Raw genomic sequence first — 14,312 nt, 5'->3', positions numbered from 1 at the left:
CCAGAATACTGGAGTGGGTAGCCATTCCCTTCTCCAGGGGATCTGCCCAACCCAGGGATCAAACCCAGGTCTCCCACATTGCAGATTCTTTACCAGCTGAGCCACAAGGGAACCTATCAATAAAGATGAAAAGTTCTCTATTCCTTAAGATAACAGCTCCTAGCTGTTGCGTTTAGTCACTAAGTTGTGTCGACTCTTCTGCGACCCTACGGACCGTAGCCAACCAGGCTCCTCTGTCCATGGGATTTCCCAGGCAAGAATACTAGAGTGGGTTGCTATGTCCTCCTCCAAGGGATCTCCCCGACCCAAGGACGGAGCCTGTGGTTCCTGCACTGGCAGGCAGATTCTTTACCACTGAGCCACCTGGGAGCCCAACAGCTCCTACTACTTTCAAACAAAGCAAAGCCACTTGGTGGAATAAAACTTCCTAGGCCCACTGTAGAAAGGGGAGAAGCTGGGATCAAGATATAGATTTTACTGTATATGTGATATTCTCTTATTCACAGCACTTGATGTTGGGGGGGGAAGTCTGTATTTTCAGAAATGAGTGTTTTACTCTGCTCAGCATGAATCTAGGTCTGATACCATTAACCTAAAGAATTCGTTTTCCCTTAGGAGCGGAAAAAATTGTGCATTTACTCCCTTTTTACTACCCTCCCTAGTAGCCAAAGCTAAAAACATCTTGTAATATCCACACTTTACTTACCAGCTCATTATTAGGGAGAACACGGGCAGGCTTTACTCATCATGATTGCCTCTTATCACCAGCAATGTAAGCTGCTGGGACATTAACTCAACCAGGAAAAAAAACTGAACCTTAAGAGAATTGCCACCTTGAACGTTTAACCTATAAATGCTACTGTACATAACAAATCTCTAACATAAGGTGAACTTTTCTCATTTCTAAGCCACATCTTTTAAAAAGTGAAGATAGTATGAACTTCTTTTTACTCCAAATGTTGAATTGGCATTAAAGTAAAATCACGATTAATATTCCAGTTAAGAGCATTATCCACAAGATTATCAAGGTAAAAGATGAACACAAATGGAACTCTGCATGCAAAAGTACCAAGCATTTAGAGAACCCATATACATTTTGGTGGTTCCTAAGTGTTAGGTCTTAGACTCACTGTCACAAATTACCTGCAAAACAAAAAAACAGATTCCCGCATCGTCCCTCTGGACACTGACTGAGTAGATCTGGAGTAGGTCCCAGAATCTGTATTTCTAACTCGTCCTCCTCTCAGTGACTGTGGGACTCTTGCCTCACTCATTGCAGAAACAGTGAATATTTGTCATCTATTCAACATACCATCCATCTATTACACAAAACCCTACTGGGCTAATGCTACTAGGAAGCCCCAGGAAAAACTGCTAAATAAACCACCTTTCACAGCACTTGATGCACTGATTCAATAGTCCAATAAATAGGAATTCTACCAAATGCATAGGTGGCTCAGAAGCCATGAGAGAAACCTGAGCTCAAGGAGTGCACAAATACTTGCATACTTATAAATGACACATGTATTAATCAATCTACGACAGCTTTCTAAAGGAAAATACGGTGTCATCGTAACACTCTTAGTGTAGATATCAAAAGACAAAGATTTGAGTCACAGCTCTGACTTCAACGGCCTGGTCTAAGCTAAACTCTGTGACTACCACTTAGGTCTCAACTTTTTTACTGCGGGTAGAGGTTAATGCTTAAGTCTGAACTAAATACGGGTCCCCTTCCATCCCCAAACTTCTATGATCCCTCATGGACTATTTCAAAAGAAGGGAGAGACCCAACCTGAGTTAGCAAAACCCAGAAAGGCAGCAGCAAGAAGAACTTCAGATGGACTCCAAAAGATGGGATTGCTGCTATTAAACTGAGTGAGAAAGAATATGCCAGGGTAGCCATAAAAGCATTTGTGCAGAGGCTGTGAATAAGATGAGCCTGCCATGGAAGAGCCAGCCTGACTACTGTGGAGAACAGTACTCAGTGACAATGCTGGGTCACTCCAAAGTTAAGCCAAATGATATGGTGAAACAGTAGGGGAATAGAGAATTTTGAGTGAGAAGCAGTATGAGGAAAGTGGTGCTTTTTTAAGATTAGCTTCAGAGCCTCCACCAGGATGGACTGCAGGAAGCAAAAAGAGAAACTGATTCATAGAATAGGAAACAGAAAGGCTTAAATACAGCTTCCCAAAACTATGAAAGCAGGGAACACTAGGAAAAACCTTGCTCAGATGTTGCATGAGAACACACGATACATCTAATTGAAAAAAAATCAGAAAGAACAGACAGACAAAAATGGTACTATGTAGTTTTGGGAAATGATCTGCTTTGCCTGAGATAAATCGGGGCCAAATTGAGGCCACCAGCTGTAATTTGATATCCCTGATGAGAGGGGTGGGAAAGAAGAAGCCTGCTGCTTACCTACCACGCCCACCCCCTTCCCAGAAAATCTGAAGAGAAGTGGCAGATGTCATGGTATAAAAGCCACAAGGCATGACTGTCCTTTCTTGCATGTATTCTGCCTGAGCAGCTGGGCCCGGGAGAGAAGGCCCGGTGACAGACAGAGGAGGCAGCTGTCACCAAAGGTCTCTCCGCAGGCCATGGACATTTCTTCTATGGAGACCCATTTCTCCTGCATTTCTACCTTCGTGTGGACCTTACTGCAAAAAGAACTGATGTAGAGCAAAAGAACCGACCCACTAGGAGTGAAACAAGGGTGCTTATTTCTGGAATGGAGAAAAGGGCGTGTCAATCCAACCATCAGTCTTCCATTTTCTTAACAACGATTCATGAGCAACAATCCTGAAGTCAACTGACACTGAGGAGCCTCACAAAAATCTGCAGTAGGACAGTGTTCGCAAAACAACAGGAAAAGGTAACTGGACACTGGATGTCTTCTTTTTTAAAGGTACTTGAGCATTACACTTAGAAATACTATTAAAAGGTTCATCTCTGTAACAGAGAGCAGGCAAAGAAGAGTAAACAATTAGAAAAGACACTCCAGATTGAAAAACCAAGGTCAAAACAAACAAGTCCGCTGTGATCTTAGAATAAACTAGAGATCTAGTAATTAGCCATTTCGTACTTGGGATGTTTTCTTGACCAAGAAGCATGTAGAATTTCAGACATCTTACCTTCATGTATATTTGGGGGTCACTGCATACAGTTTCCTTTAGATGAGACAGAGGTGGGAGGCATCTTTCCTCCGAGCCAATAAATATAAAGAATGAGATGTCAAAACTACCCCAGGCTAATGAATTACCTTAACTGACAACTCTGAGAGAAGCAACTTTTAAACACAAAGATGACACCGCATTTCCAGATACCTGAAAAAGTGAGCAGAAATCTCCTAGACAAGCCTCTAAGCAAGATGGATACCACAGTCAGCCTTGACTAACTTCCCCTCACCACTCCAGGCTATGGTCTGAGCTGACTTCTTAAATCAAGGGTGGAAAATAGGTTCCAACTTCAGTCAATTGATAGAGGTTGTCTGGAACACTATTTTGACAAATATTTGGAAGCCACATCCAGACTCAGTGAGAAAGGCTGCCATGAATGATCGGGAATGTCTGCACTGGGCAGGAGAGGGAAAATTGATGGCACGTGTACTAAGCGTTTGCTAGAGGCAACGTCCCTTTTATCTTCTAAAGGGAAAGAAATCTACACAGCCAACTGTATTAACTTCTTATCCAGAGAGAATTTACATCAGAATTTCAAAAATTCAAAAAGGCAGGGAAAACATCCATCAAGTTATTTACCATTTGTCACGAAAAGAAAACTATAACAGAAAAAAAAAAAAAAAACCCGTGTGGCATATACACTCTCCTAGTCAGTCTCCTCAAAGTAAGCTGTATCTGCTAGACTAGAGTCCAACAGTAGCTCAAGGACCTGCTTTTCTATGACCTGAGAACTAAAAATGATTTTTACATTTGATAATGGCCTGCAAAGCTAACGTATTTATTGCCTGGCCCTTTACAGAACAAGACTGTCAATCCCTGTGCTGCTGCTGCTAAGTCGCTTCCGTCATGTCCGACTCTGTGCAACCCCATAGACGGCAGCCCACCAGGCTCCCCCGTCCCTGGGAGTCTCCAGGCAAGAACACTGGAGTGGGTTGCCATTTCCTTCTCCAATGCATGAAAGTGAAAAGTGAAAGTGAAGTCGCTCAGTCGTGTCCGACTCTTCGAGACCCCATGGACTGCAGCCCACCAGGCTCCCCATCCATGGGATTTTCCAGGCAAGAGTACTGGAGTGGGGTGCCATTGCCTGCTCTGATCCCTCTGCTAGAAGAAACGGATTCAGTTTTTTCAAGTTATAGGCAAGTAATTCACTATAATGGATGGAAGTTTAAATCACTAAGTTTCATAACATACTTAGCTAAGAAAGTTGCTGCTCTGTCCCTTTGTTAATACACAAGCAATTATTGGGTTGGCCAAAAAGTTCACTGGGGATTTTCTGTAAATTGTAATGGAAAAACTCGAACGAACTTTTTGCCCAATGCAGTACATGTAGTTGGAACCCACTCCAATATTCTGGCCTGGAGAATCCCACGGACAGAGGAGTCGGGTGGGCTACTGTTCATGGGGTCACAAACGGTCCGACACAACTGAGGGACTAAGCACAAGCACATACATGTAGTACTCACGAATAAAGTCTCCCCCATCAGGCAACAAACCAAAAAATTCTGCTATGCCTCCCAGAGACGTGTCTATATGGGCACAAAATGAATAAAGGAAAGAGCTACAAAGAGACCTTAATTTTTTTAAACCTCTGTTCTGTGAGTAGATATAAAAAAAAGAATGTAAACATACTTTTATTGTTTTGGTTTGAAGTCTCAATCCATTCAGGGTGTTGATAGCTTTCTCTGCATCCTTAGGGTCAATGTAGTTCACAAAGCCATATCCCAAGCTCTGCCCTAATGAAAGGGAAGGGGAGAAAGGCATACATTAGTTCTCCACCGCAGATGACAGACATCCGTGTTCGTTCTGGCACAAAGTCTTGTCATTAACGCCAGCATATTTTCTCAAGAGTAAAAAGAAGTCTACATTAATTCTAGAAATACACATGTGGCCTTTTTCATCTCCTGTCTATTACAGCTTCAAGTTTAAACATCAGTTACAACACAGCAAGCTGTGCTGTTTAAAAAACACACATCCCCAGTGTTCCATTGCACATGCCGTGCCTAAGCCCCAGCGCCCAGCAGCAAGGCAACTGTGGGTGCAAGTCGCCACGGAGCTGCTGTGTGGGCTTCACGGGCACGACTTGTTCAGCTTCAGTTTCCTTACACATAAAACTGGAAAGTAAAAATCATCAACCAAGAATCTGTCAGTGTTCTGTACACATTACCCTGATAAGTTTACAGCCTTTACCAAGTACAATTATTTCAGAGTCTAAAATAGTGGAGAATCATGAGTGTGTGTGTGTATACATGTAATCTATGTGTGTGTGCGCATAAGTACATTAATTTTAGAGGAGAGCTTATTCAAATAAACTAAACCCAATTTACTAAAGGGGTCTGAAAGCCTAGCTAAGGAATAAAGGGAAATATGAATACAAAGATTCATGGCTGAAGACATACAAACCCGTAAGAATATATGGAAAAGAAAAGAAAAAACATAAAAATAACATAACAGAAAAATTTTGGAATAAGAGTTGCTTCTAAATGAGTCTGTTGTTGCTTTTATCCATCATCTGAGACCTCTCGTCCTTGGCTCACTGATGTGTCCCGATTCTCAAGGAACAGGAAATAACAAGAGATTGGAATCAATGGAATGCACAGACAAGTAAAGTCAACCCTAAAGGTCTCCATTTTTCAACTAAAGGAAAGTTTCTCAGCTTGACAAGATGAAAAATACTAAAAAGGTGGTGACAAAAATGGTCATTAAAAGGTTTAGTCTACTAAAAGTCAAACCAAACCAACTGAGGGTTTCCTGGAAGATTCCCAGTAAAGGTCCAAATGCTTTCTATAAACTACCATTTTTGGATCAATTTCATAGCAAAGTGAGAGAATATTTTTTCTTTTAAGTGGTACCCTTAAGTCTAAGTATTTGTGAATACAGGTATTTAGAAAGGCCACTCTAGTTTTCCTAACATGGTTCCTCACATGTATACAAAGAGAGAGAGGGAGAGAGAAGACTAAATACCTAATAACCATGAAAACTTGTGATTATATTTTGAGGACCACTATCATTTTGAGGCGATAATCACTACTAACTTATACTCTTTAATCAAACATTTTTTCCTGTTTTTATAAAAAGGGGTGAGGGGAGACCTAAAACTCAGTTCATAAATTTTTTTCCTCACACTACTCACAGAAATTGCGATTTACTCAAAGATGTGATTTCTTAAAGTTGCATGTGAATCACTGAAGTTTTAAGCATTCAGCTTTTTTTCTAATTTGACATTTATCATGTGTCTACTGCATGCATAGTGGCCTCTCATGAAATGTGTTGCAGTTCCGTTATCACTGAGCAGGATTCAAACTGGCTGAACATTAAAAAAGCTGCTCAAGGAAGCACTTTATGATGGAAAGAATATGGGCTAGAAGATAAACACACATAAGTTCTAATCCTGGCTCCACTGTTTACCAGCTGTATGACTTTGAAGAAACAACTTAACCTCTCTGAGTAATTAACCTCCTTATTTCTAGAATAAGGATAATTCCCACCTAATGAGACTGCTGAGTCAGTGATGAGAACTTTCACTATCAATGGAGATAGACCACTCCAGTGAAAAAATAAAGGAAAAATAACATCCACTACATGTTAAGGAGTTTACACACATTCATTTAAAATTAAACCAAAACAACAGGGGAAGGAAACGCAAAGTGAACACTGGGTGGTTTTCCACGTTGCTATTCTATAACAAAATAAACCAAATTATCAACTGCACAAGCACTGAGTCCATTTCTCCTATCTGTTGGCACCACACTAACACTTACATTTTACCAGTTTCTAATCAAAGTCCTTTCTCAATCTTGGTACACTGGAATCATCCACAGCACTTAATAAAAATAAAAACTGGTGTCTGAGTCCCTTTCCCCCAATTTTTTTTTTTAAATTGGTCTATTACAAACCAAGTTTCTTAAATCCTAGTGACTCTAACACATGTACTCAAGGCTGAAAATCACAGTTTTAATAGTGAGAGAGAATCTGAGACTGCAAATAAGGATTCTGGGAGCCCTAAGAAGGGCCAGGTGCTAATGGTCTGGGTACAAAGTGACTCTGCAATAAAGACTGCCTGCCTTTTGACAGATGCACTTTTAAAATATTAGATGTCTTTCTTCTAAATTCTTCAAGTTATTCATCACTTCAGAGGAACAGTTTATTGCCTACTGAAGTCACTCTCTGGCGCAGCAGGGGCCTGCTGGAGTTGTGTTGCTGGGTAAAGTCAAAATCCTGTCTGCTTAGCCATCTCTTGCCCTTCCTCTAAGCTCTTACTCCTAGCATGCTGGGGACACTCAAAAAGTTTGCTAAATGTGCAAATGAGAAGCACAGTGGCTGTTACTCATTTACCCAAAGGCAATGTGATCAATGGGCTTCCCTGGTGGCTCAGACAGTAAAGAATATGCCTGCAATGCAGCAGACCAGAGTTCCATCCCTGGGTTCGGAAGATCCCTTGGAAAAGGGAATGGCAACCAACTCCAGTATTCTTGCCAGGGAAATTCCATTGACAGAGGAACCTGGCAGGCTACATACAGTCCATGGGATCCCAAAGAGTTGGGCACGACTGAGTGACTAACACTTTTTGATGTCATCCATGTCACCATCAGATGACCTAGCCACTGAATGAGTCTTTGATCTGACCGCCTCCAGCAGCCATGGCTAGCTTTAATGATGAGTCAACCAAATTTCAACTATTGGAAACTGAGTACACTCAAACAATATTAATCCCTAAACAAGCTCTCTGACACAAAGTTTCTAAGCTGTTTAGTGCTGTTATTAGGAAGAGCAACACTCATCAATTAGTATTTAAGGTAAGCAAAATGTTATCACCACCCTAAGCAAAATAATATGAAAGGAGATAATTGCTGCTAAATGGCTTCATTCCTAAATCCACTGCAGTAGACGCACTAACACGTTGGCACTGGAACTATAAGGGAGTTAGTAACTTCACAGATTTTCATTTTCAAGTGTGCTAATCAAGTCAGCAAACATGTACTGAATGCTTAAAATATAAAGGCATCACAAATGATATGAAGATAGGCAAGCCTCTCCCCATTCTCATTTTTCAGCTGTGTGGTGTTTTAGTGTTTAATTTTAGCCTCACATTGATCTTGTGAGATACTCATTCTTCTTCTGTAAGGAAGTAATGCTATCTGAAGCTGGGTAAGGTCGATCAGTATCCTCAAACCAGAGAGGAAAAAAAAAAAAAAAAAACAAGCAGAAAGTAGTCATCAGAACTCGAATCCAAGAATCTCAAACACTATGTTCTTCTCTCAATTCACGACTAGTTTATATATGAACCTGGACCATCTTCAGTATGCTTGAAATATAATGTAACCACGCATTTTCTAACAGAGCTCTACCAAAAAAAAAGTAGTTTCGAGACAGCTGCCTACTGTCTTAAATTCCAGTACTTCTTGTGCAAGTATCAATTTCAGTCTATATGAATTTGTACGCTGTTATTCCTATGACAGTGTAAAGTCACCTGGTTTATATAGTGCCTGTTTCAGGTTATTACGAATGCAGATTTTTTAAAAAATAAAAGCAGAAGGAAGTAAAACATCAAGGAAAAAAAATTTAGCCTGGAACCACTTTCTCCCACTTTTGTATACATCAGCTAGTAACAGTCATAAACTACCAAGGAAGGCTTGAAAACCAAGCATCATTTATCCATATCCTCCAAATCTATTTTTCAAGTCATTCTGAATTTAGAATGTGCATATTGACAATCTCAAAACCAAAAATCACTTCTTTAAAAAACTTATAAAGCTCTACATTTAAATTCCAAGTATAACAATTATGGAAACCACCATGATCAAAAGAAATTCTGAACAAAATAACAAAGCCAAGGCTCACCCCCCGAAAAAAGCCTTCAAACCAATAAATCCTGTCTTTAGAAGTCAAAAAGAACCTCTGGTAGCAACTTTACGAGTCCTGTGAAGCTGCCTGTGGCCCCATAGTCCTCAGAGACTTTGAAACCATTCATCTTAGCCTTGGTCCTAACAGCCGTGGCAGGGATTCTAGAACGTCACTACAGAGGAAGCTTTCTGAACAGTCATAGGCCTATGACTTCAAGTAGGTCCTTAAACTCCAGGTCGATACTGCACTTCAGCACATGGTATTCTGTATAGTGTGTGAATGTGAATGGCTTTTGTTTCGCACCCTTCTTTTTAATCTAAATACATGCCACAGAGAAGGATGGCTTCTTCACAAAAGACAGAAAAATCCCTTACAAACTGCTCCTTGGCATAAGGAGGACAGTTATAAACAGGCTGCTTAGAACCATGGCCAAGTGATCGAAAGCAGAGAGCTGAGACACTCCAAGGGTCTCTGAACGCAGCTGAGGTGCACTGAGCTGCAGGGAGGTCAGAGCAGGAAGAGGAAAACAGGAAGAGAGTCTGTTCAGTGACAAAGTGCTCGTGGGAAACACAGTAAACTCCAATTTATCCCAAACTGTGCATAGCTCAAAGCTGCAGCCGTTCCCTTGCCACCTACATTGCTTTTAATAGCACACTTTAATTAAAATTTTAATTGCATATTTTAATTAAAAATACACAATCTTCTGAACCCATTTAATTCAAAGGTCACTTTATTTAGTCTTTTCTATTTCAAATTACTACCAATGTTCCGAATATCAAATTACCCCCTCAGGTTTAAAGGCAAAGGCAATAGATCACCATAATTCTTGATTACAAACCTGGTACATTAATTTAATTTTATCCAACCAATATTAAGTGAGATCATTCTCAACACGGAATTGTGAAAAATAAAGTTCTGTAGTTAAAAGTCATCTTACATATTTTTCACCAACATTCAGCATTCATTTGTTCAATGATTTTAGAAAAGCTACTTTTTGCTAATCCTGGAGAATACAGCAGAGACACAAAATGCCTCTTTATACAATTTATATTCTGGTTAGGAAACAACAAAAGCACAAGCTCTACAGTATATACTACAAGAAAATAAGGGCTAAAGAGGAAAAAAGAAGCAGAGTAGAGAGCTGGGGGTATGGGATCAGGGCCTCTGACCTAAATATAATGATGAGAGTGGGCCCCGGCCTGAATGTAACTTTTGATCCAAGACCTGAAGGAAGTAGCTCATAGTCTTATTAGAGAGGCTGTGTAAGCAGATTCATTTCAGTGCACCTTCTACCACTGGGGTATCACATCCTATTTGTTCTACCAGCTAACTCTGCCCCACCCCTCCAATCCTCCAGCCCCACCAGGCATTAGTACACAGGTCCTCACATATTATTCTAACATGGATTACTGCTACAGTATCCTAACCATTATCCCTTCCCTAGATGCCTGTTAATTCCAAAACTAGTCTTTCTAGAATAAAATCCCAATCATAATCTGGTTTCCAAGGTCATCATCAGCTTCTTGCTTACTTCCAGGACTCCTGCAAGTATGGATACCCAGAAACTCATATTCAGTTCCCTGTGCCAGGAATACACATCTACTCCTCTAGGACAGGGGTCCCCAATCTCTGGGATCTAATGCCTGATGATCTGAGGTAGAATTCATGTAATGATAATAGAAATTAAGTTCAGTTTGGTTGCTAAGCCGTGTCCAACTCTTTGCAACCCCACGGACTGCAGCACGCCCGGCTTCCCTGTCCATCACCAACTCCCAGAGCTTGCTCAAACTCATGTCCATCGAGTTGGTGATGCCATCCAACCATCTCATCCTCTGTTGTCCCCTTCTCCTCCAGCCTTCAATCTTTCCCAGCATCAGGGTCTTTTCTAATGAGTCAGTTATTCCCATCAGGTGGCCAAAGTATTAGAGTTTCAGCTTCAGCATCAGTCCTTCCAATGAATATTCAGGACTGATCTCTTTTAGGATGAACTGGTTTGATCTCCTTGCAGTCCAAGGGACTCTCAAGAGTATTGCCCAACACCACAGTTTAGAAGCATCAATTCTTCGGGCCCCAGTTTTCTTTATGGTCCAGCTCTCCGAAATGCACAATAAATGTAAGTACTTGAATTATCCTAAAACTAGCCCCCTCACCCAGGTCCATGGAAGAACTGTCTTCCACAAAACCGGTCCCTGGTGCCAAAAAGGTAGGGGAGCACTGCTCGAAGGCTTTCTCTGAGACCTTTTCCCGTTGTAATTTGTTTCACTCCCAGTGCTCACTGTTCAGTGCCCTTTCCTAGTCCTTCCACAGCCCTTGTATTATCCACCTTTATCTTACTACATACGGGTACTCAGTCAGTTTGGACATCGCATCGCACAGGCTGTTGAGCAAGGGCAAGCTGAGCATAGATCCTGATACAGAAGACCCTAGCACAGATTATTAAGATGCTCACTGAAACAATGAATGAACGAACAAGCTAATGGGGGGCGGGCGGTGGAAAGGACGAACAAATGAAGAAACAGTCGTCTGCCTTCCAGGAACTTATGGTTGAGAGGAGAGATGCCCTTATAAACATGCTCCCCCATCCATGTCCCTACATCGCACCAGATGGTTACAGAACAAAAGGAGACAAGATGCTCAAATGTGACAGAATTCTGTCTTTCTAAGGGAGTGATGTGAGATACATTCCTTTTCAAACAGTTCATATAAAACTTTTCATATGAAAATTTTCTACAAATACTATTTAAATGAAATCTCAATTTTAAAAAAATAATGTCACCTAGAGTAATTTGATAGATTTACATAAATCTGTTTCACAAATCTGTAAGTATGAATTATGGGATGTCAGCATATAATTTTGTTGAAAGTGCTTTTTCACTAATATAATTAAGTCTGCTGAGACTATTCATGTACAAGTCAAATAAAATGCAGAGTGAATTCTGTAAAAACCTAATAGTTGAATCAACAATAAAAGGTGACTATGCTGATTGATGTGTATCTATTATTTTATTTAGAGCAGCAGTAATGTTTTATGAAATAAAAAAAAGACAAAAGCAGCATGACTCTTTTCTAAATGCTCCAGGAAGCAGAAACAGGTCACTATGGTCCTCTCTGACAAGCAAGACTATTTGCAAGCTGAGGTCTAATAATGTAACACTTTAAAAAAAAAAAAAAAAGGCAGATTGAGAAGATTCACTGTCTCTAAACATGGTCCCTATATAAAGCTGCATCCTTTAATCCCTTAACAAACAGCAAAAAAAAATGATATTTATGAAAACAAGTTTTCACTTCAAGGGGGACAATTTTCATTTTTAAAGACAGACCAAACCCCTTTCCCTCATTCTAACACCGTAACATCATCCTTTCCTGCCCCCCACCCCACAGTAAAGTTGCAAATGTGCTGTGTTGCTTCAGATGGACTTTCTGTTCTTGGGCACTGGTCTTGTGTGTCTGTTCAGACAGGCTGTGCACCGCAACTCTGGCACCAAAACAAGGGGCACCAGACTTGACAAAGGCGCTGTCTTAACAGCTCAGATTTCCTGTGAACGAGGCCATGTGGGGACCACACATCCGGGGAAAGCCTTGAGAGAAGCCTGGAGAACAGAGGAATGCAATCTTCTCTAGTCGCGTTTCTCTCCAAATTTTAATTCCTGACTTAGCCCAAGCCTCCTCAGATGCAGCATGCCAGAAGCAGGAAGTCCTTCCATTTAAACATTCAACTAACTCAGGTCAAATTGAACAGGTCCTTCCCACCACCCTCTAACAGGAAAGATCAACCTATGAGGCAGAGAACTGCTGTGATCCTGTTACTACAGATCAAGCCAGACTCCCTTGAAAGCTCGGAGCATTTTTACCAGTTTCCCAAAGGACATTAACAGGGATTATCACCAGGATGGAGAATTCAACCTAGACACTCCCATAATACAGAAAACAGATGGCTCACTCGAAGACTCATCTTCCACTCAAATGCTAATAAAGCTGGCCTGAGACTTAAGTGCCCAAATTTAAAATGGTTTTCAGGACTTCACAGATATACTTCGATAACACAGAAGGGTTTAAATCATACCTTTTCTGCTGAAATCAGAGTTGTAAATAGTAATCGTTTGGTAAATACTACTCCTAATTCGAGAGGGAGCAGTTAACGGCCTCGGGAGCAGTGTTTTCCTACTGAGTTAATTTTAATGGCGATATCTGTCCTCTGATTATACAACTGGTAAAGCTCCATTTTCCTATAGTTCCAGTCCCAATAATGATGAATCTGCTGGCAATGCAGTGTGACCTTGCTTAAGTCGGCACAACTGTGGGTTTCTTAATATATCACCATTTTAGGCAACATTAGGAACTCCTACATAATCCAGTCTTAGGCTTCTGAGTACAGCATATTAAATCCTCTAAATTCTCAAGTAGTGCACATGGATACTAAGATGTCTTGCTTCCAAGGCCAGGAAGATTAGGAAATATGATCTTTACTTAAAGTGGGAAAATAAACTAGTTCCTCTAGTCCACATATTTTAGGGGAATATTTTAACTTGGACCAGGTTCTCCAGCTTGAGAAAAAGTTAAGATATTACAGAATCTCAAGACCATTGTCAAAAAAAAAAAAAAAGCCCAGTTCTCATTACTCACTGATTTATTTACATAGTAGCTCCTAAAGAAAAATCAGCAAGCCTACCTTCAAATGCTGGAGCTATCCCCAAGGTGAGAACAAAAGCCAAAAAACTGTTAGTTGGCCAGAAAGTCAGACCCTAGAGTTCAAAAAAAGTTAGGATATTAACATACCCTGAGCTAAGACAAAATCAACTCGTAAGTTAAGATCTGAGTCTGCTCCAATAGTTTCATTTCTTTCTTAATTATAATTAACTCTCCCCTGCCACACACACACAAAAAGGGGCTGTGTAATCTGCTTTATCTTGTGCTTACTTGAAAAGCAATGGAGTTCTTCAAATAAATATGATTTGAGGTGAGGGCCAGGGAATTATATTCCTCAAAATATTACTGCAGTAAAGAGGGGAACGAGAAACCAGTTAACAACTGCAGCAGTAAAGAGGGTATCTGCTGTTGCCTGCACTACCAGCTGGTGCCCATCTATGTACACACACGGCGGTCAGTAATCTGTGTCCGTCGAAAAGCAGTACAGTTTCTTAATGTGTTTCTCTCTTTGTAAGACATTTGTTTTATTCAGGTATTACAATAAAACTACTTTAAGGCCCCAAACACTATAACTAGCCCAGTACCCTGTCTGAAACTGTATGAGAGTCTTGTAGACCTCTATAGAGAGCTCTGTGGTGTTTCGTC

The 14,312-nt window shown here is 40.7% G+C and overlaps 1 protein-coding gene across 2 annotated transcripts in view; it reads right to left on the bottom strand.

The window, feature by feature from the left end:
* Positions 1–14,312, bottom strand: part of ELAVL2 (ELAV like RNA binding protein 2) — a 144,350-nt gene that overhangs the window by 35,999 nt on the left and 94,039 nt on the right. For both annotated transcript variants that reach the window (XM_013965873.2, XM_013965874.2), the window contains exon 4: positions 4,809–4,912. In XM_013965873.2, the coding sequence (XP_013821327.1) occupies positions 4,809–4,912 (104 nt within the window). The remainder of the gene's footprint in view (positions 1–4,808; positions 4,913–14,312) is intronic.

The sequence above is a fragment of the Capra hircus genome, chromosome 8, assembly GCF_001704415.2.
Source record: "Capra hircus breed San Clemente chromosome 8, ASM170441v1, whole genome shotgun sequence".
Lineage (NCBI taxonomy): Eukaryota > Metazoa > Chordata > Mammalia > Artiodactyla > Bovidae > Capra > Capra hircus.
This window is presented reverse-complemented; position numbering and strand designations above follow the sequence as displayed.